The sequence below is a fragment of the Brachionichthys hirsutus genome, chromosome 4 (assembly GCF_040956055.1).
Source record: "Brachionichthys hirsutus isolate HB-005 chromosome 4, CSIRO-AGI_Bhir_v1, whole genome shotgun sequence".
Taxonomy (NCBI): domain Eukaryota; kingdom Metazoa; phylum Chordata; class Actinopteri; order Lophiiformes; family Brachionichthyidae; genus Brachionichthys; species Brachionichthys hirsutus.
Window position 1 is genome coordinate 5,140,607 of NC_090900.1, and position 24,103 is coordinate 5,164,709.

General features: G+C 40.7%; 1 protein-coding gene across 1 annotated transcript in view; it reads left to right on the top strand.

Annotated features, from left to right (window-relative positions):
• Nucleotides 1-24,103, top strand: part of fbxl17 (F-box and leucine-rich repeat protein 17) — a 155,694-nt gene that overhangs the window by 100,639 nt on the left and 30,952 nt on the right. The window contains exon 8 of the mRNA XM_068738716.1: nucleotides 7,119-7,195. Within this exon, the coding sequence (XP_068594817.1) occupies nucleotides 7,119-7,195 (77 nt within the window). The remainder of the gene's footprint in view (nucleotides 1-7,118; nucleotides 7,196-24,103) is intronic.

Here is a 24,103-nt window from a genome sequence, read left to right on the forward strand (position 1 = left end):
AGCGGATTTCAGAAAATGATTGTCTTTAGTGACACAAACACACATTCAGTGTAGAGAAAGGTTTCATTTTCATTCTCCAGCTCTACTCTACTGTATGAATATAAATAGATTTACTGCTTTATTCCCCACAGTGACATCTATCATGGGTGACCATCTCTTTTTGCCTCTCTCTCTCTCTCTCTCACACACACACACACACACACGCACTAGTCAATTCAGACCTGGGGCAGTAAGTGTTATCGCCATCTGCTAGAGGGCAGCGCTCATCTGCTCCTGAGTTATTTATCGTGCTACTGCTTCAGCGGGCTAACCGTAGACACACACTGACACCGAGTGAGGCATGGCCGTGCTTTACGGAACCCACTTGCTCATTTACAGGCCGGTTTCTCACTTGCATGTCCTCGGGGGGGTAAACTGCGTTTGTAAGCCACAGGAAGGAACTGCTGAGAATGACGGAAGAAGGATCAGAAATCCATGTTGTGTGGTGAGCGATGTCAGGCCAGTTTGGCTTCTGCTCCCAGAGGAGTGCTTCAAAGAGCTGGTTATGCACTTGCATCACAGAGAGCCATCAACGTTGGCAAGGCAACAGGCTGTCCATTTGGATGAGCTCAAAGCGAACAACTGCCACTTAACCTCACAAAATGCTTAATTGGCTTTCCTCTCTGGGTTTAGATGGAAAACCATCTGGTTTGTGAGGGTTAATTTACTTTCTCAGCATTTATGAATATCTACTATTTAGCTCAAACATATATATACATATATATATTTATATGATACTTCTAGAAGTGCATCACAGACATTCACTCAGTTTGTGGACAACTGGAGGCATTTTTTCAGGGGTTTTACTGCATTACTTACAGTAATGTTTAAGAAGGCGCTTTAAGCATGCATAGAACCGGACTCAGAATGGTGACCCGAGACGCAGAGGTACATATAAAGTGCCTTGGTGGGTCTGCTTTCCATTAGCTGCTGTGGTTCATTCGGTGCTCTCTTCCCCCTTTCCAGACAAACAACAGCAACAATTACAAAAAAAAAAAAAAGAAAAGCACACAGGTTGGACAGGAAAGCCGAGGATGATGGGCATTTATAACCCTAGTTATGACCCCGTCGGCACATTTTTGAGCTGGCTGATGACAAGCTGCTGGAACGCTCGGTCGTTTTGCGGAGTCGTTTGAAAACATGATTAACGGCGAAGGCACACAATAAGAATGTGATTCTCATTTGAGCAGCGGGTATGGCCGGCTAGCTTGGGAAATCATCCAGGCCCTAATTGCTGAAGCAGACCCTGATTCAGACGGCTGGAACTTCCACATACTCTCACATACCAGCACTTAGACGCATTTTCAAGCAGATGGGGATTAAATGTGTCTTGAAACTTTGGCTCCTGGACATCTGAGCTTGTGATTTTATCATAAAAGACAATAAATGATAGAAATAAAGTCTATGTCGCTGTTATACTTAATAGTCAATAATAGTTTGTCTTAGTGTATGAATGTCCTCTGCAGTCACCTATTGTTCCATCATTTATTTTTTTACCTTCTCCAAGGATTTGCTGTCGTTGCTTTTGTCTGTGTGGCTGCCTTGTTGACGGGATTATGAAGAAAATATTTTTAAAAATAAAAAACGCATAAAAACATTTGCCTTTATTACACACAAACTGCTTCATGGATTATGAAGGGCAGGGTATGTGGCAAGGAAGAATTTAGTTTTTTAGGGTTTTTTTTGCCACTTTTCTCAATTACACATTAACTACTTGATGGATTTCCATGAGTAGAAGGATTGGGCATTAGCCGTTGAAGAAATCTGTTGAATAGTTTATGCCTAATAGGAAGAAATGGTTGAATTGTTTGTAGAGAGCAAAAAATAAATAAAAAATGGATGCATTCCTTAACACTTACTCCCTCCAAAATATGAGACCGATGGATGGACAATGCAGGTGAAAGCATTACTCTGGCGTTAGAGGTTTTAATTTTACCTGTGACCATATTAGAAATAAGCAAAAGAAGAGAGTGTCGGCAGTTTCAAAGGCAATAAAGCAAGGAATGATTTTCCACTCATTCAGCAAAAACGGTATTACTCCATTTTAAAGTTGCTGCTTTTCTTCAGCATCAAGTATTTGCTTAGTGAAAGGGCTCTTTTGAGGTATTGGATGTGTTTATATCCATTTTTATAATAGTCCAACGAAGAAAGTCTTAAAGTTTTTTTTTTTTTTTGTCCAGTGGATTCCAGAAACTCAATGTTGCACATCCCCTGAGGAAGCAAAAGCCGACTTCCTTTCACTTGTGTATGGATTTATGTGGGGACGTAAAGAAAATTTACAACAAGAATCATTTTGCAAGAGCGTTCGTTCCCCTCCGAAGTATAAACCCCTGTCTTTCCTCGTTCCCCTCCTCCTTGCTGCTCCGCCCTTCCATTTCATTAAGTCTAAAGACAGCCATGGAAGTCTGGAGTCTCGTCTGTCACCGCTCCTGCCTCCTCCTCCCTTTTATGTTTTCAACCTCTCCCCAGACCTTCAGCCACTTTTCTTTATGCATTTCATGCATTTCTTTTTTTTTTTTCTTTCACCCTCTTCTCTCAAAAACCATCCATTTCTATCTCACTGCTCCCTTTGTGAACCTAGACAGCCGTGTAATTGTGGGCTGTGTGAGGAGCGGAATGAGCACCGTGCTAGCATACGTACCTACAGCCAGTCCCCCAACAGCGTCTTTGTTCCTGTTCCATTGTGATTGGCCAGCTGAAGAACAGGCCTACACATGTTTGCGAGAAGACTGCCTGCAGTCTTTGTGATAAAAGCAGACCTTGGATTCTAGCATTGTTACTCTTCGTCCTCTTTGGGTGCACGCCATGGAAAAGCATTCGTTTCACCTCTGAAAGATGGAAGTGTTCAAATAAGCAAATTAATGGATTTTGAATGGAACTATTTTTCACAGGCCAACTTTTAGTTTGACTGTAAAACTGTGTTTTATATATAATGTACTTGATTCAGTTTTGTTTTCCAACATGCAAAAACATTTCATGATTTCAGCTTCCCAAAATCGAATTATTCTTTTAATTAATTCAAGGATTGTAATTATTTTAAATAGTTTTGAAATTGTGATTGTTTGATTGGACATTACAATTAGATAAGGCATGCTACTTTTGACATGTACAGATTTACGGACCAAAACATCTGTTCAGAAAATAATCATCAAATGAATCCATCATGAAAAATGAAACAAATGTAGGCCTTCTGTTCAATGATGTTTGCAATAATGCATTTTATTAAAAAAAGGAAACATTTTTTTTTATATAGATTGACCATCTTCATTTTCTTTGCAATTTTACAGAAATTAGTCATAATAAGACCACAGTAGTTTCAGAATGTTAATGTACTGTATGGAGCCTTCTTGATGACTTTTAGCAATTTAATATAAATAGCTGTTTAAAAAACAGGTGGCATTTCCACCTTAATAACTACTTAGGCTGTTATGCCTCTGGGCCAACTGTTCATGTACAGTCCCTGGAAAAAGCTTTTGTTAATCACAAGATAAATTAGCGGAGGTGTTGTTACCATAGTTTCGTACAAATATAATTGAATTTTCTTTTGAAAATCCCTAAGGAGAGACAAATGATACATGTTATTTTCCTTTTTTCTTTCTACTTGTGCTAATAAAGTATATAGATGCATCTACATCTTTATTAAATTTCTACTTCTTGTTGTGATTGCGCTTCAGAATGTTACCTTGTTTACTGAGTAACACATCTCGCCTTTTTTTCAGAACAGAATGCATTTTATGACTCTTTTTTAATATTATTCTGTCTCTTGTCCTTGATTGTGGAGGCGGGCGTTTTGGTCGGCTAGCAAGAAAACAAAATTAAGTCCAAAAGCTGTTTTAGGGTTAAGCAAAGCCCTCAAGGTCCACTTTTGTTGGTCCATTAATTTATTATGGATCAAAAAAACGTGTGTATGACTTTGTCTAAGGAACAGAAATCCCTCCAAATCCCTGCCAGGCTAATAACCACACCAAAGTTTCACTTCATTTGCATGCCACTGGAACAATGAGAGAGCAATGATGGACAGTTTGACTGTTTCCCTCACGTTGCTTGAACCAACAGCGCAGTGACAGCGAGCCGAACACTCTGACTCTAATCAGGCTTTGTCCAAGCTCAGGTAACACTAATCGTTTAAACATGCCAACCAGACTTGACAGTAAAAGTGTTTTATTTTCATTTAGTTGGAATAACCGGGTTTCGAGCTGTGTTTTCGCTCACATGCATAAAATACTTCATCTAATTTTATTATGCAGCAACTCGTCTCGTCTTCATCACTGCGCTCATTTCTCTGTTTTTGTTCTAAATTATCCGAACTAACCGTACCTCAAATTAACCTTCATTTTGATCAGTCTCCTGCCTTCTTTCCGCCACCTCCAAGTTAGTTTAATGGAATCATGTCATTGTTTTGCCAACATTATTCCCGCAGCTCACATTGCATCATCATCATCATCATCATCATCATGGCCATGATGTCACACATTCTTTTTGCGAGACTTCACCTCCTCCTTTCATCCTCTCCTAAACCTTCATCCCAAATACTGACATCATCAGCAGCATCCTCCTCCTCCTCCTTTTTATTCCTAACTCCAGCTCAACCACGTTGCCACGCTGACTCGCTCTCTCACCGCTGTCTCCTGTAGCACTGGCTCCATCTAAATGTTCAGCATGCACGCCACGTTTAAGCGGGGCTTTTGTCAAAGGCTCTGTACATTATTGAAAGTGAGCAGATCACTAATTCATGTCAGCTAAGCCTTGTGGGGTTTGAGTGAAGGTGGGTGGGAGCTTGTTGCGTCTTGCAGGCCTGTCACGTGGTGTGAGCCATGCCCTAGCCGCCACATCCCACACCTCTGCTGCATCCTCCCTCATCTCGTCTTATTTCACCTCACTGCCACCGTATTATGATCCTTTCCTCTTCCTTCTTTTCCTCCATTGTTTCCTTCTGTCAGGCTCCCATGATGTACCTCCCTCTGATTCTGTTCAACCTCCCAGTGCCGTATAGAAATTTCTACTCACCCTGTTTCCCGCTACATTAGTTTTCCATCTCTCCTCAGTCTCTCCATCATTCATTGATGTCTACTCTAATTGCTTTTGCTCTGACCCTCGACACAAAGTAACAAGCTCCCGGAGGATGCACTCCACCTTGGCCTTTGTCACTTTACTCCACCCCCCGCGCCCCCCCCATTTCATCACCAATTCTTCCCAGTGCATTCTTTCATTAGCAGATTTTAATGTCAGAGCTCTAACAAGTCTGTGTAGGATCTCTGTCTTTTATTTTGAGATAAATGAAGAGCAATAAATAAATAAAAGGAGAATCAACTGCCCGGCTCAGATAACGTTTGTCCAAATTGGGCAGCAAATCTAACAACAAAAACCAACAACAAAGGTCCAATATTCTGGGTCCAAAGCCTGCTGACTTCGACAAACACACAATTTGCACCTCGATTGAAGCGTTAGTTAGCTCAGATGCATGAGAAAGAGATACGACCAGCTCAAAGGCCGCAATAAACGAGGTGGATGTTAGCGGGCCAGGTGTTCCCAATTACTTGATGTCATCTCGGCTCCACCCGTCTGAGGCTCTGCAAGGCAGAGCAAACAGTCCTAGAAGGACCAAGGAACTGGGGCCGTCACAAAAGCAGTACTTATCAGAGGTTTGTGGTTTCTTGTATCCCTTCTGGCAAAATGAACGTCTTGGGTTAGTTTGGTTGGGGTGAAAGATTTGCTGAGACAAAGACCATCCCGATGAAGAAATAGTGGTATTATTAGAACTGGAGTAATTATAAAAAATGCATGGATTTCAACTCGGATTTTCTGGTGCCAGAAGGGAGGTTATTCCAGAGAAAGGGCACAGAGCAGGACACGGGCCCTGCAGCCAGCTGACATGTTCGTAACTCTTGGGACAGACAGGAGTCCTGTGTTCGCCGAGTGTAATGCAGGAGGTTGGATATTAGGTTTAATGAGGTCAGACTGATGTGAGCCCATTAACAGTTTTGGAAGTCATCGGAACGAAGTTGAAAATTGATGTAAAATGATTACATGTTTCTGTTTTTAGTTCAAATTCGGCAAAACCTAGTGCAAATAAAGAGAACCCCGATCGTGGAATAGTCCGTGCTGTCCAGGGAATCAGCTTTTTATAGCAGCGCTCTTTGTGGTGAAAGAGCTGAAGTGGCAACATCAGACTCCATCCTAATACAGGGATGAGTTAAAAAATAATGTCTAAAGTCTCAACAGCTCAAATTTTGAAGAAATAAACAATTAGAAAATCAAAGAATTGGAAGATGAAAACAGATAAATGAGAAGAAAGGAAAAAGCTGCTATCAATCACACAGAACTGTCAGCGGGCATCACAGGAAGTAGAGCAACAACGCCAGCCAGAGCCAGGCAGATTGTCATAATGATTTCCAGCTCTGCTTTCACATAAAGGCAAGAGCTGTACAGTATGCGTGCGCTTGTTCCCCCTCCCATAAATATGCATGATTGAACACCAGCATAAAGATCAAAACATTTTCTCCTGAAGGTTAATGGGTCAAATATGTTGATCAAAATCTCCATGTTGCACACGCTCTTCTCATTAAAGGCATTTAAAGAAAATCATTTGATACAGACACTGTGATCTCCCCCTTAGCCCTCCCCAGTCTATTCTCTTTTCCTCTGTCTCTTCCTCTTTCTCTCCTTTACACACACACACACGCACACACACACGTTCTCTGTCCTTTGGGCTCAGGCACTGGGCTGAATGCAGATATCCTTCTTTGAAGTAAGCAAGCTCGCTAACTACATACTGTGTGTCTATGCACGCACTGACATGCACACACACACACACTCTGGCGGGCTTCTATTTATTAATGTGTGTGTTAAGAGAAGCTGCAGCTATAGTGTTTAACCTTTACTGTGCGATGATCTCACATACGTGAGTGTGTAACAACTGGAGAGTTCAAGACAGAGGTAACTGATTTACGCGTGCCATTTAGTGTCTCTGATATGGCAAAAACTTCCTTCAAGCTAAATCAAAATGCAACACACAAAGCAGAGATGCCTCGGGTGACACTTTAAAATACTTTTTTTAAATTCTCTGTGTCTTTCCATAGATGTGTGGAAATCATCGCCAAGGAGGGGAGAAGTCTGAAGGAGCTCTACCTTGTGTCTTGTAAAATCACTGACCACGGTAGGATACTTTCAATCACTGTCCCTTTGTTGCATTTAACCTCCACCGTTATTATCCTAACCGTTATTACTCACCGTCACTACCATGATTCAGGACTCATTTGTTTTTACGGCTTGAGCCTTATGAGACTTGCAAACAGTTAAAATATTATTGAAAAGTTTCTCACAGAATATCGTAATGCTCCCTGGATCTCCTTGGTGCCGTTTAGAGATGTTCAGATTGCAGTTTGAAGACGAGGTTCAGGCAGAAACTTTTTTTTTTTTTTCAAGTGAACCAAGGCGGTAGCAAAATATTTGATTCTGGGGTACTGAGAAGAAGAAGGTGAGCGGGTATTTTCTGATTCAGTACAAATGGACAGACTGAGTGATTCTCTGCTGAAGCACCAGCAGTGCAATGATGGCTGAGACTGCCTGCATTCATTATTTCAGTCTTTGTGTGGCAGTGTCTGTCTCTTACGTTATTACAATACCATTTTATTGAATTCACATTGTGCTAAAAATTAGCCATTGATCTATGCTGGTGTTTGTCTTTTAATTTCCATTGAATGGCTTGAATGTTGATTTAATTACCGGTAAGTCCCGTATCCGTTTGCTGTCGGAGCTTGAGTATATGCCTGTTTGGAGGGTGACGATCTTGTTGCGATGCTGTGTGTGTGTGTGTGTGTGTAACTGGGATGTCGACCTAAAGTTAACCTAAAATGTAAAAGCAGCATATTTTGAATATGGATTTTTGTGTCACAAAACACTTGAAAGGTTTTGTGTGTTGATGATGTGATCCATTCCGTCAAATAAGGTTTGGGGGGGGGTATGTCCACTCGTGTTTCATTCATTTCTCCAAGATCACAGTTGTACATTAAACCAGGAATGCACCCAGCCGTCCACCTATATATCCCCCTCGTGCTCTGTGTCTATAATCATTCTGACAAAGATGAATTGGTGATATCTGATCTTCTTCCTTCACTAATGACCCCTTCAGCCTATCTGATGATAGGATCTGTGCATGTGTGTGTGTGCGTGCCCTTTTTGGATATAGATGCCTGTTGTTGGAGCCGTGTGCTTTAATAAAATGATCCGTGAATTTCCTGCGTCCAGTCTCTGATAAATTGAATAACAGAAATGAGATTTTGCATCAGCCGAGCTGGCCCCTGTTTTTCCCCTCCCATATCTCGTGCTAATTATTTTTTATTAATGGCCTCTCTCAGTGCGTTGGAGAAGTCTAAGGTTTAGTGTTCTGTTTTCCCTCCTAGCTTCCACTTCCTGTGTGATTTTACAGGAGCTTTGAAGACCGACATGACGACAGGTTTAGATGACAGAAAGACCGAGCTAGCAGCATGCTATTTTACTCCCAGTGCAGATGTTTTTTTGTGAGTGAAAGGAAGCAAATGGAAAAAACGAGGATAGAGCTTCTTTTGTGTAATGATTTTACTGAAAGCCCATTTAGTGCCATGAAGCCTCGCTCATTCATCAAAGAACATGAGAAGTAATTAGCCTAAATCATAATCTGGTTGTCTTCAAGGAAGTATAGATTTTTAAAAACACCCGGATGGCCTATTATAGCTATACGTATGTATGTATAACTATATGTAGTTGATGATTGGTGATAAAGTTCTCATGCTACGCAATGATTTTGTTTTAATCTCTAAACGTCTCCATTCATATTCCCTCTGTCATTCATTTCATGCCATGCTTTTGTGCTTGCTGTGTTTCCTTTAGACTTTTGTCCTTGTCTGATATTCTCAATAGGCAGAAGTTGTCGTATAATCCTGCGTTTGCAAGAAAAATAATAACTTAATCATATTTGTAAAACTTTTGCATCCTTAAGTCTGGCCAGGGATGTCCAGAGACCGGTTTTGGCCACTGAAAGGTTACTAGAGCTAAGAAGTTTCACCATATTGAAGCCATCTCCACAGAGAAATGTGCTAAGCTAAGCTCCAGCCCAAATATATTTTTTTACTACAGTTTTGACTACATTTTATTTTGTTTACATTGATCCAACTTTGTTCCAAGTCAGTGCTATCTCAGTGATCAATAAAACTAAGGAGACAGACAGGGAAAATTAACATCTGTTGGTTATTAAACACTCTCTGCTCTGTGCAGTTACTGCTCCAAACAAATTTAGTCATAAAAAAAATACTCCCAAAATGTACCTTGTGTGGGAACTGCTGCAGTTCTCTGAAGTCGGTGTGCTCCAAAGCCAACAAATCTAATATATTTCATATTATCCTGGGACCCAAGGTTATTTACATAATACAACTCATATTTTCGTATGGAGACCCTTCAGCTGCAGTTCTTGGAGCAATTTCAAGTCCTGACCTTTTGTTTTAGTGCCGTCGATAATCAGAGTGCCCACATATCACTGCTCTGTGCTTCCAGTGCTGCTGAGAAACTTTACAACAAATTCACAAATTTAAATGTGGAGTTTCAGTTGTCAACGAGGGACTACTGTGACTTGGTGATGTTGGCATAAGGAAAAAGGTTGTGTTGGTGCCGTGGTAGCGCTGTTGCCTCACAGCAAGGGCACGGGTTTGAATCCGACTGGGGGGGGGGGGCTTTGTGAGGAGTTTCCATGTTCTCCCCGTGTCTGCGTGAGTTCTTTCCGGGTTTTCTTTCTTCCTCCCACCACCCAAAAACATGCAAATTAGGAAAAGTGGTTACACTAAATTGTTGATAGGTGTGAGTGTGTGTGTGAATGCAAATCCAATGAAATACTCATTTAAATAGTTTAAAGAAGCATTAACGAAGTTTTGGTTGTGGAAACAGAACCTTATCCAGTACCTGAGAATATACCCCGCACTGACTCTCAAGAAGTAAATGGCTTTCATTTAGCACTTCTCCGAAACATTTTGCAATTGTCCCCCTCACAAACTCACACATTGATGGCTGCGAGCTGCCATACAAGGTGCTGATGTAACCATCAGGAGCAATTTGGGGCTCAGTTTCTTTTCCGGAAGGTACGCGTGGGACAACGGACACAAGGGATCGAAGTGCCAACTCTGTAACCTGCGCCATTTCCTCAGCTGCAGTAGACCAGATGGCAAATGATCTCATGTAGGCCTGTGAATGTGTCCATTAGGGGAAGCAGTGCCATGAAAGTCACAGTAAACCAGATTTTTCTCTTTTGAAAATCTATTCACTCTTCCATCCATTCATTTTCTGCCCATCCATTCACACGTACATTCTCTTCTCTTGGCAGTTTAGAGTCAACAATTCACGATAGGAAGGTGAATCCCTAAGAACGGCCCCAGTCTGGTTTAAAGCCAGAACTTTCTCACTGTGACGCTGCAGCGCAACATATCACCATTTCCCTCAATTGGCAAAATAAAAAGCACAATGATGCTAATTCTGTATTCCCAATAGCATGCAGGCAACATGGCATCACTGTTCTCCACGTCAGAAATAAAAGTATTGCTCTAACATTGGTTTGAAAGCTGATCTTGATGAGAAACCCCTCTCAGCCTCTCTCCCAGTGCTGATCAGATCTCTGCAGAGCCATTGACCAGCCCATATACCGGTGGCTGCCCATACTGTATCCTCAACACAACTGCATAGGCAGTGATACCTCCTTATCTTGTGTCATTCTCACAACTCATTGTCTGGCTATGTGTGTCTTTTGTTCTCGTGTGTGTGTGTGTGTTTTACACTCACATGCAATCATTTGTGCATCTGCACTGTGACTGTGTACATCTGCCCGAGTTTATCTTGTCCCTTGTTGCCTACCTGCTTTATCCAGAGACAGGAAGAGAGACCTTGGCACCTCCATTCTTTACATATGGTAATTATCCTCTTTCACCCAGACGCCTCACCACGATCCCTTTCCTTGTCAGTCACGGCCTTCAGTGTATATCTGTGCAAATACAAGATCAAGCAAGACACCCGAGGGTGAGACACCTGCGTGTGAGCGAGAGGAAAGAAAAGCAATGCCTTTGGTCTACTTATAGCGCACTTCAAGCAGAGCTGCTAGAGAGTCGCAAAGAGAGAGCGATTATTCCACCAGCCTTTTCATTTTTTTTCTTCAACAGCTTAATGTGACTGGCATTTTGAGTATTTTCCAGCCTTAGATGGACATTGTCCCCCCCCCCCCCCCCCCCTTAAATACGAGTGCTTTTAAATAATAAACAAAAAATATTTTTTTCTAGTGTTTGAAATACAATAATGATAAAACCTTCTCAAACACACGTCTTCACATTATTTGCAACTATATTTCACCCAGTAAGAAAAGTTGACAATGACAGCCCATCTTCCAGACTGTTGTTTTTGTGTAAGGGGGGGCTGATCGTCTTGGATTGGCCGTTTCGTCGTTGGGTCCATCTGTATTTACCCATGTGTCAGCTTGCGAGATGACTGTCGTTCATGTTTCGTGTCTTATTCTGTTATTTGGTCACCAACTGTCACATTTTTCTCGCTTTTCTTTCCTCTTCTCTCTGTTCTCGGCCGAACATCCTTTCTCCTGTGTTTCCTCTTTCCAATCGTCTTTCATCCGATGCACTGTAGTCTAAATGTACTGCACATTGATAGATGGCACATTCCCTGCTCCTCCCAGTGAGCTGAATGGAATATGGACAAATGCGTGCATGCATTTGTGTGTTGTGTGCTCATTTGCATGCCTTAGTTTGGTGTCCTTTAACAGGTTTCATTTACCCCCTGAGAAATTCCGATATCCGCTCACTCCCCAGAGAATCGTTCAGCTTGAGACAAGATGAGGTCTCTTATTATCGAAGCCGATGAAACCACAATTGATTGTTTAACTTTCATATATTGTGTGACGAGGCCATTGGGGTATCATTAAAGCCCATGACTTACTGTGGTAGCTTTTAACCTCAAACCTGTGTTAACCTTTTATTGGTCTGCACTACTTGTAGGATTGATGTACACGTCAAGTCCCTGAGCATCATATCTATTCTTGCTAGCCATTTTCTAAAATGCCACACAGTACTGGAGTCACTACAATCAAGAATTGTGAGGACTTAAATGGAATGGCTGACTGTATTTACATGTCACATGATCATGAGGGCTTTATTGTCAGCTCCTATCGTGGATTACTTTTTTTTTTTGTATCTTGGTTTCCCTCCATCTTGTCTGTTTACTTACCAGTCATTTACCACCTACAGTGTAAATGCTGAGAAACATAATGCGATGTAAACTTAGATAGTGTAAAAGCTTGTTTGCTCCTCTGTCTGGCTTTCAGTGAGTAAATAATTGAACTCTCAAAGCAGTTGATTAAAATGCACAGAGCGGTTCAGCTGATTTATTAGTTCCGCAAAGGAAAGCAAGTCGGTATACGGTCTTTTTCTGCACCACCACTGTGGTTGTGTTTTAGTGGCAGCGTCTGTCTTCAGTACAAGGGAGAGGTTTCTTAGTTTGCAGTTCAGTGTGGGTGGATCTTTGGATGTTTATGGCTATGGTATACAGTAGTGTTTTTGAGTAATCTTTATTAAACACTACGTATTCACGATAGTCCAGCAGAGACATTTTAGATTAACAAATAACTTTAAAACATTCTTTGAATTCTGCTTTATGACCACAAGAATGTGTTTTCAAATTGATAATCTATGATGTATCATGAATCGGGACTTCACTTGATCTTTAAATATTGGCATTTGATTGTGTTAAATCTTGGTTTTAACAGTTAAAGTTCTAATCACTTTCATTACCCTCCTCCATGTCACAGACACTAAGAGCCAATGAAGCGGGTACACAGAAATATACCCGCTGCGATAATTCTGAAACGCTGTTTTCTCCTTTAGGGGTAAGTAGAAATGGTCAGATGGCGAGGGGGAGAGGGTAACATATGTTGCGGAGTGCTACTCGGCATGGCGAGGGCAAAGACTCATAAAGTGGGTTATTATCTCTGCAAATCAATGCGAGTGGCTGAGCCGCAGGGAACGCAACCAGCACTACGCCAATCTCAGAGCTGGGTATCCATGTCGTACTGCAAGCCCGCCGAGACTCTGAAGCACAAGCTGCTTGTATTTGCTCTGTGTGCTTAAGGGCTAAGTAATCTACATGTCATTTCCTGATTTTTCCAATGTTAAATGTAGTCATGCAGCATAAAGAAGGAAGAATTTAGGTCATTATAATGTCTATTATAATACATTCTTAAATTCAGAGAAAGAGAAGCTAAAGAAAATGTTAACATTTATCAATGGAAACTGCAAAGAGAGAATAGTAAGGGGGGCTGTTTTCCCTCTATCCTAGTTTGGAAATGTCATTAGATGATACACAGGAAAACTGAGATGGTGTCAGGTAGGATGGAGTTGAAACGGCTTGAGAGGCTAGACTTGAACCGCCACATAGGCAAGGCGTTTATCTGCATGGCTGCTGCTGCTCAAGTGCAGAAGTAACTTCCATAGGATTCCAAATCCAATCTACAGAATGTTTGTAGTTTCTTTGAGTACATAAATCAAGATTTCCATTTCCTTACATCAGGGTGGTATTTGCCGATTGAGAGGCAGTGCAAAGAGGCTGAAATTGAATTAGTTTCCATATATCGTACTCCCCCTCGTCCTTCTGCAGCTAAGCCCTGTGGTCTATCCACTGTTTGCCTTATGGGGTAGAATAGTGAGGGCAGCTTAAGGCTTACGCTGTCTACCATCTTATTGGGCAGATGCAAACCCACACGCTAGCCCTCTGTGGCACACCAAAACACACATTTATGCTTGGGGATTATAGTCAGGCAAGTTCCTTTGGCATTTACCCGCAAAGATGCAAACACAGGCAGTACGCACATAATAATATGCTCTCTTCGGCTCATTCTAATGCCTTTCTTCATCCACATGATCAAATTTCAGCACACAAGCACTTTGGCATAAATTTGCTATCTTTGGCTCAAGTCTGTGCAGAAGGATTTACAGAATCGTAGTGTATGTAAATGTATAAATGTACTTTTGCTTCTGTGTACACAGGAGCGGGTTTCTGTGCAGGAAGGTATGCATGTGTTTGCGTGTGCATTGGTACCGAAGATTGGAATTGTGTATCTTGCTACTGGACGCAAATGTTTCTGTGGTTAGAAGTATCCTTAGTAACAAGAAGGCTCATGCGTATTCAGGAAGCTTTGATACAGATGACACATTTGTTGCATTGCTTTTCTCTGTTGGCGCATGAGAACGAGAGGAAGATGAATTAACAGTTCAGCCATCTGTAGTTCCAATAACGGCTTGCTTTAAGCGCGGCCACGGGACTCGATGCCATCAAGCTCTGTCAATGCGTCAAAGATGTCCTGTTGCAGGTTTTAAGATTTTTGTTTATTGAAGTGAAACGACGCGTTTTCATGTTTTTCTTGCGTGTTCCTATATGTGTCGTTATTACCATAACGACCTCTGTGGCCTCTTCCTCTCTGTGCTTATCTCCTTTTATTTTTGTGTGAATTGCTGCACTCCTTCTTTCCTCTTCCTCGCCACTTGCTCTGTTAAGCTGTCCCTCTCTCCTCATCCTCCTCCTCCTCCTCCTCTCTCTCAGGTGTGAATGGAGCTGTCCTGTAGGTTATGTGGGTGTTGATGTGTGTTGGTGACTAGATTTGGGAGTGTTTAATAGTTAAAGCGCCCCGCTGTGCACTCTGTAGTTAGTTCGGGCTTATGTGATTGGCTGAGCCCTTGGGGAGATTTCTGTCCACTTTAAACTGGAGGCTTTTTATTTTTTTTGATTCTACTTTAATTGGTTTCTCATTTTGTGTTGATGTTTTACATATCTTTGTTTTCAGGCATTTAATCATGTCCTGCAGCATTACACACAATTCTAACAACCCTGAAAGCTGGTGGAATTGTTGCTGCAGCGTTGAAGGTCTGGGTAATTTTACATGAAGCAAGATAATTCATTTAGTCCAAATGAGGGTGTTCTTTGAGCTATCAAGACAAACATGCCTTTCATTGATGATGCGAAAATTCACCAAAGAGACAACTTCATCATTTTTCTTCAATGCCACAAAATATAATTCAGCTTTTATGAACGCTGCGCCAAACAGCACTAATTTATCTCCGTCGTGTAAAAGTAGACAAGTTGGCAAATAATTGTTAATTTATGTGATTAACTTTTTTCCTGCTTTTGCAGATTTATGACCAAACAGATGAGCACAATATCCTGCTGCTACTATTGCAGGTGACAAGTGAAGTATTACAGTAAAAGAAATCAAAGGATAGCGTGATGTTAGAAAGTCAGCTAAATGAATCCAAATGAAAGGTGATATACCGACGTCTTACTCGCAGAAGTGTGAGCAGCATAGGTGACAAATATCGTCGGTGATTCCTTTTGATCGTAAATGCTCTCCAAAAACGCTCAGCACCTTCTTAATATTAGTTTTTATTTGATGTCTCATCCTGATTTAGCAAATCAGAAAAGCTTAAAGGTACAGATTAAATATTTATGTGTCTCTTTTAGTAATTTATTCTTGTTTTAAATTATTAGAAGGGCGCAAAGCAGATGCATCACATTAGAGCACTCAAATGCCGGAAGGCTGTGCTCTTTAATTAAGTTATGCCAGTGGACGGCATGGTGGCGTAGTGGTTAGTGCTGTCGCCTCACAGCACAGAATCCTATCTGTGTGGAGTTTGGGTGGGTTTTCTCCAGGTTGTCCGGTTTCCTCCCACCTCTAAAACATGTAATTTAGTGAATTGATCACCACCGTATGTGTGCGCGAGTGTCTGTGTGGCCCCGTGGCGACACATTCGGGGTGTACCCTGGCTCTCGCCCGTATCAAGCTGGGATAGACTCCAGCAATGCCCGTGACCCGCAAAGCAGAAAAGCAGAAGAAAATGGATGGATGGACTTTTATGCCAGTTTTATGATGAGATATATTTTTTTATGACACACTTCACATTCAGTGACTTCATTCCTAAAAAAAGTGAGTTTTATAGTGAGTGTCACAAGCAGTAATACTCATAACAACACAGGGATGTTTTCTGTTTGTTCCAGTCGTCATTTCTTAAATATTTATATTTACATATAATGCAAGCAATGTATAAATAAAATACATTTTCAAAATGTCATTGCATGCAAAAACTGGGATTAATTCAAAGTCTATTTTGCTTTTGTTTGAAACATTACATTCAAAATGAATAAGGAAATAACAGACTAGCCCAACTTGATAGCAAAGCTTTATCGGTTGCATTACACATTTACTTTAGTAAACATAAAACTTGAAATGACAAACTTTCTTTTATGAAGGTGACCTCCCTCGCTCAATTTTCCACATCTGTATATTTGAGAGATAATGCCACTGCTAATCCCTTGCAAGGTCAGTGCTTGTATTAGATGATTTCCCCCACCGTTTATTCATACTTCCTGCTGATGTCATTTTCTCCAGCTCAAGCTGAACTTTGACCTGTCATTTACCTCCTGTTGTTGCCATGGTTTCGTCTACCTTGGTGACTGCTGCCCAAGAAAACATCCCTGTCTTTATCGCTGTAGGATTCCACTGCTTATAGGAAGGTTACTAAAGTATCCAAATGAAAAATGGATTCATCAAGGTCACTTTTCATTTGGATTTCCAATATCACATTTTATCTTATTTTCATCATCCTTCCTTTTTTTGATGCTAGAAATAACCCTTTTCTTCTTTTTTCTTTATTCTTTTTTCTTTTTTACTTCTTCACTTTAATTCCTTTCTTTTTAAGGATTTAAAAAAACCCAAAAAGCAACACCTGCTATTTATGGTCTGTGTATTTTATAGGACTTTATTGTTGTGATGAGCAAAGGTAACATTACTTTCAAAAGTTTCTGTTCAGGAAGATGAATGGAAACCAGGTGAAAGGTTAGTAAATTATACTCTTGGGGTGATATAAAATAGATGTGAATTAATTCTGATGCGACTGAAATAGCCAGGTGTTCCAACAGAATGCTTTAAAATATTACATATGTTCCCTTTGATATGCTGACTGCACTTGAAATAATTGTATTAAGGAGCTGTTCTCTATTGTGATTGGCCAAGGCCATTTAAATGGAAATCAAAATTACTTTTGCTGGCTCAAATCTGAAGACTCGGACCCGTCGTTAAAGTTATAATTGGCACATGTACTCAGCAAAAACATAAATCTGACATTTGTACTTTTGTTTCTTGATTTCTGATTGAACAACAGGATTATTGCACAGGTGCCAGTCGGGATGTTTGCAGGAAAAGGCCACGATAAAATGTACAGATTTCTGACAGCACAATGCAACAGATGTTGAAAATTGAAAGGCCCCGTCACTCTTCAAGTCAAATTGATGCCCTTGATCCACACGGGTGTGGCTCATCAAGGGGCTGATTAAACGGCATCATTATTGTGCAGGTGTGCCTTTGGCTGCTCACAATACAAAGTGCAATAAAAAGACGACATTTATCGGGCACTACAATAACAACGCCACGTGACTGCAGCTGATACAGACACTGAGTATTTTGAAAACTAGCAGAAACAGAAGCTTTGCATTTCTGATTCAGCTGTAGAGGTGATATTGCCATGGCTGCTTGTCATGACCTCGCTCTGTCGCTTTGTCTTTCTTGTACCAATCTCAGCGCTCTTGTTTGTTTCTCAAGTTAGTTCACGCATCACTTGGTTTTTACGTATTCTAATTTTTCTTTTCCCTCTCCAGCTTCTATCCCATCTCCTTCTGTCGGTCCTGTAAAGCTTCATTTACAGAGGAGCTCTAATCAGATATGTACCAGCGGAGGGCAGTTTGTAAGACCAGTGTGTGGCCTGATAGATAGCAAGGCTTAGCATGAGGGGAGCCCGTTTTAAGCCCTCAATTATATTCCTGACACCCTGATGCAGCAAGGAGACACTTGGGAAAGCCTGTTTTAGCTTTGGCTCATGTATCCTGGGTTTTAGTGTGTGTGTGTGTGTGTGCATGGCGTTACCGGTGCTCATATTTATTGGCAGTTACGCAGTGGGTTTCCTATGTATTCAAAGTGTAATTTTGTGAATGTAAATGTTATTAAAAGTTTCAGTTATATTATAGAACAGTGGAATGAGTGATTGCTTACAGGCTGTTCTCTTAATTTAACACATGTTCAAAAGATAATCTTGCTTTAGGGTCCAGGCTGGTGTGTTCGTGTATAAGGTCAAATAAAACCCTCAATCTTCGTTAGAAATAATGCTAATGTAATTCGGACTTCACATAGACATTGATCTTTTTGGTGATTAAATTTAGGTTGTAATTTCCATTATTTTCTTCAATACTTGCCTTTTATACATGATATATTGTATGAGAATGATTGAAAGGGAATTTCTTTTCTAACCCTAACATTTATTTTGTAAGATTTAGCATCACCAGAATTGAAGCGCGTGGAGGTGATATGCAGATCTGATCCCCTTTCATTCGGCTTTTAAGGCCATTCGGAGCTTGTTTGGCTGTGTATTTTTGGTCTCACAAAGACATCAGGGTGCAGTCAGACAGAGCATGAAAAGGGGAGCTTGGGAGAGCAAACAATGAATTGTGTTTGAACATTTTTGCTGCTGGAGTTCACTGCTTCAAGGCTGCCTACCTCTGCAGATGAAATGTTTATCTGCTGCATTGTCCCGTCAAGGCGTGCAACCTTTCGCGAAAAATTACACTACATGGCGACCTCGCTTTTCTACTTTGTTCTCATGGTGCCTCCGGTGCAAACTGCAAAGCTTTATTTCATGCCAATATTAATATATCGTTAGTAATATAATATATACATATACCGGTGTGTATATATATATATATATATATATATATATATTTTACATATGGAGCAGGAAGACAAACGCTCAATTTTGCTTCATTTCTTTTTCTTGAAGGGTAACGGAGTTGGCCAGCCACCATTCTTATTCTTCAGTTCCACAATATTTAGACATTATTAATTAAGGTAATAAATTTATGTTTTGTTTCTTTGCTTATTTGAAAAGTTTTACGCGTGTAAATATCAAATCTAATGAAGCAGAAAGTAATTCCAAACACGCCAATGGAAATTTAAATACTATTACTGGTACTAGCATGGCTTTAAATGCATTTACTGAGGAACGTGTGCCCCCCCCCCCAATATTCCCGTCGGATGAAAGCAGCACGATCAGTCGGCTTTATGAAAGGTGAAATGGACAACGCTGCTGCTTATATTATAATAGGCAAGTATATAAAGCTCCCAAGCTAATTATAGATATAAATGAACATTTATTTATCAATTAACCTAGATTCTGTTTAATACAAGCTGTTAAGGAGATGTTGATTTCCTCCCAAGAAGCACCCTGCATGAAGCAAAGACAAGTCTTTTAGGGTGTTGGGTTTGGAAGGAACCCAGCCACTACAATATCAGCTTTACCTCTATTACTTCTTATTAGTCGACATAGTATCTCATGGGAGATTGTACATAAACACACAGAGCTGTAAGCATGACAGAAATGCTAGCTGAGATCCTGCTGTATGCCAATAGACATGCCCCTGGGACATTAGCTGAACGCTTGCCCTCAGCTTTTATGTTTATTGTTTGGTTATATTCTATGACATAGTTGATTTCTTTTCTCTTTTTCTTTTCCACTTACACTCTCCACTCACTTTATGAGATGGAAATTGTGGCTCTCGTATGAAAACACTCGTGCTCAACTGGATTTTCCAGAGACATCTCAGCCACACATCAGTTGCATTAGAAGTGTATTTCTTGCACTAATGAGAATCCTGTAGCGGTAATTGTGGATATGCACTTTCCCCCTTTGTCTCTAAAGATTAGTTTTGTGAGCCACCCAAGGCCTGCCAATTGTTTTGAGTGCTCCTCATCTGTATATCTGTGATGTGCTGCAGGTGCTCGACAAAGAAACCTCCATTGTTATGCAGAAAATGCATCTCTATTGTGGCATGATGAATTTGATCAACACCCTATGTCTCCACTCCTCAGAGTACAATCAGAAGTATCTGAGTGGCCTTGGCTTCTGGCTAATACATTGAATGTAGACAAACAGTACATACTTGCAATTATTATTCAGATGCAGTTTCCATCTGCAACACTAAATGTAGTCAGAGAAAAGGCATGATGTTGTATTTGTCAAACTTGGTGTATTGTGTTTTTGGATAATACATTGAAAGTTGCTTGTGTTTATGCCTCTTTTGTCAAGTCAGAAAGGTTTTTATGTGTGTGTGTGTAGTGAGTGACAGGATGACAGATTACCATTCTGAGACATGTCATTCTAATCGGCGTGCATGTTAAGAAACTGTATTGAATTGTGTCTTGTGATCAGGGAGATTTGAAGCTAAATAAATAACATTTTCGTGTTGTGTATCGTACGTGTGTGCAACTGACTGGCAAAAAGGAAAAACCTTGATGGTTCCACTTGATTGATATTTGTTTTTCATGTTAATATTTCTTAGGTTTTTCTCCACTTCCTACGGACTTGTTTCCTTTAATAGCGTCCTCCAAATGGTGAGGTCAAGAGTTGTTCCGTGTCTGAGTGAGTTCTGCATTTGGCTCATGATACGATTTTAATCCCAGCAGGGATTCAGTAGTGACATTTGTGAACAGGCTTCATTGACATTCGGAATATATATTAAATATCCACCATATGGACATTGAATCCACCATATGTTCAGCATGTTGAGCTGTGTGTGTGTGTGTGTGTGCGCTCTGAGATAAACACAGAAAATGCTTCGATGAATCACTGTTTGGAGTTTGGGTTTTAATGATAACTGCCCTCCAAATCTCTGTTTGACCGTCTGCTGAAGTCACTTTTTTTTTTTACTTTGCATGTGTGTGTGTGTGTGTGCGTGCACGCCTCATATAAAGGGAAGTCTACTATAACAGCAAATACTTGAATGTCACTTCACCTCTGTCAGAGCCAAGCACTTCTACAATTAATAACTGACCTGGAATCCCAGTTTGATTTCACAAAGGCTTCACCATCAAATAAGGTTCTCTGACAACAGTCTCCCTTGTGTCACAAAAACAACCCTAACCCTTCTAGTCATGGAAGCAGGACTTCTTGGACCAGGACCCATGATTTCCTTGCCTAATGTAATGAGATGATCATCTTTATTAAGTTAATGTGTCAGTGTTTTTCATTCTTCATTTGAGCAGTATATTTTTCCACTCAGCAAATCAGGCTTTTTGTATTTACTTGGAGGCAGCTGTTAAAGATGTTAATAGAGTAACATGTCTACATGATCACTGCGTCAATCTTTAGTTGGTTTCCTGATGAGATTTATAATTTCTAAATTGTTGGCTGTGACCAAAACAATAATGCAAATGAATGTATTCAAACAAATTCGAAAATTATTTTCACTTTGTTAAATCTCAATTTAGAAACAATCCGCCATTCACCTTCGTTGTTCCCAACCCATACAGAGAATAGTCAGCAAGAGCCCCATACGACATACACGGAATAAAAACAACTCTTACTGTATCTTCAGGCAAATATTTATACTTTTTCTTGGTTGACCTTCTAAAGTCAAAGGGCATATTCTTACACCTTAATTTTCCCTCGACCTTTGCCTCCAACGCGAGAGGACTCAGCTGCCACTGACTTCCTTGATCAATCCCCAAATTCCAAGACTGGTTTTTCTCCAGTGATCTCTGTGCAGTGCTTTACCTCAGACAGCTTCTCAATGCTTGGACCCTGAGAGAGGCTGGCAGGTATGTCAAGTATAGTCCCCCACTAAGTCACTCCGAGGCAGGCGAATGCAGTGCTGCCGACAGAGCTTTCAGTGGTTTCAGGAGGAGGGAAGACTTGATTCGATTGGATCTGTGATTCCTTTTGCACTGCTTCTATTAAACAGCTGTCTGTCAACTTCTGAGGACGATTGCCATGTGCCAGAAATATGTTCTAAAGTGAGGTCTGAGATGTGATTGGATTTCAGCCGCCTCTCCTGAAACAGTTCCTGCTGGGAGTAAGGTGCAAGCATCCAGTGATAAGTGGAGTTGCTCATGATTCTTGACATCCTTAGAAATGAACCGTTAACGCCGCCCCCCCCCCCCCCCCCCCCCAACTAAAAAAAATAAAAATAAAAAAAGACTATCAATGCCTGCAGCCACTGCTTTAAAAAATCTCTGAGCAACAGTGAGTGTTCTTAACTCTCTTCCTATGCAACTCGTGTCAAATTAGGTTACGGTAACTGTTAAAGGTTTTATACATGTCAAATTCCTCATTTTGTAATTTAATTACTTAATTAATTTAATTGTCTAACCAGTTGCTCCTGAACGTTTAGGCTTGTTGGAAGAATAAAAGAAACAATTTCTGCTACTTTGTGAAAACTATTAAATAAATAAATATTTTTTTGGCTGCTTGAATTTTGAATTAATTGTACTGGAAAAGGTCTTCTAACTCCTTTGATTGCGGCTTTCCTTCTCACTACTGTTCTGTCAACAGTGGTTCAATGATGTCATTTTCTATGCTGTGAACATCATCTCTGGGTTTGAGATGTGTCTTGTATCGGAGACCGGGCGTTCCAAGTTTGTGTTTTATGAATCACATGGGACCCAAAGATTTTGGATGAGGAGTGGGATGATTCATGCACGCAAAAAAGAACCTCTATATGTTGGATTTGCTTGACCTTTTGAATGCAATTTTTAGGTTCATTCACGTGCAGGACAAACATTTGCTGCTAAACCTACAGAACCTAATTTATGCCATTAGGGTAATGGATGTAGTTTAAAGCATTCCGATAAAAGATAATCTGACATTAAGTCTTTCCAAGGCCATTTTCCTGGCCAGCACTTCACCCCGGTTGCTCCAGCAGATGGAAGTCATGGAGCATGGTGACTGATTGACAGACCAGGGACATGGCGACAAACAAGCTTTATCCTCAGCACTGGTTATTGATTTCCGCTCAGAGGACTCTGTATGATATGGCAGCAGTCAGGGTCAGCCAGCCACCACCACTAGCTAGCTTGATTATTTTTTATTGTCAGCTAGAATCAAGATGCATGATATGTAATATCATGGAACAGGTTTATGATATAATGCTCACAGGGAACAGGGCAGAAGACAAAGAACGAGCTTAGTATTTCACTCCCAGTCCTTGCCAACTGCTACCACGCATCTTCAATGATGCAAATTATAGTTATCTTGTGAATGTTTATGAAATGAATTGAATTCAAATAGTTAGAATGCAATTAATAATGGTGTTATAGAAAAGCTTAGAATACTAGTCTGTCGTCGGCACCCCCTCTATTTTCTTGATTATTTTATGTCACACTTCAAGCCAAACGGCTGTGGTGACCTGGATGGTAGTCCAGTTCTTCTGGACTTTGTTTTTTATTCGCCATTCTTTCCTGCTTAATATAGTTTTCATGAAAACAAAGGGCTGAGCTGAGTTTTAAATCCAGAGGTCAGCTGGCCCTCTGTATGATAAGGCCTTTTTTCAACTAAGCACATTATTTTGCCTGCAGTTACTACCTTAGCATGGTTATAAAATTTTGCCTCAGTTACTGTTGCTACAACAAACACCCTGTGACTTTTTAATTGAATGCAAAATTGTGTCATTTATTCCACACGGCAAAAATCTGAAGGCCAAACACACAGGCCTTTTTGTGTTTTGGTTTTTGTCAGGAATTGGATTTTGAGTTAAAGAAATGTATTTAGTCATGCATATATGGCGTTTGCATGGAACCATGACTGTGCCGTCTCGCTCGATTTGGTTCTTTCTTGTGCACCGTAATGACTAATGGTGAGGGCGTTCCAATATAAACATGGGGAGGCCGTACCATGCCAACTCAACAACCTGGCCTGTTATGTCAATTAGCTAGGGCTCTGTATCTAGCTTGCTTACTGGAGTCTGTCTGCACCCCATGGTGGATGGAATGACGGGACTCATTTCCCCCCACCTGGCAAGATACCGAGCTCTACGCAGCATCAAACACAACAGTGGTGCCCTTAAATTTTCCCTCTATTTTGTCGAGCTCATTATAGTGCCTTGTGTTTATAACATGCAGCCTGCACATTACCTGCAAATTGCTGTCACTGCTTTCATCTGTGACAATGTACTGTTACTGCTG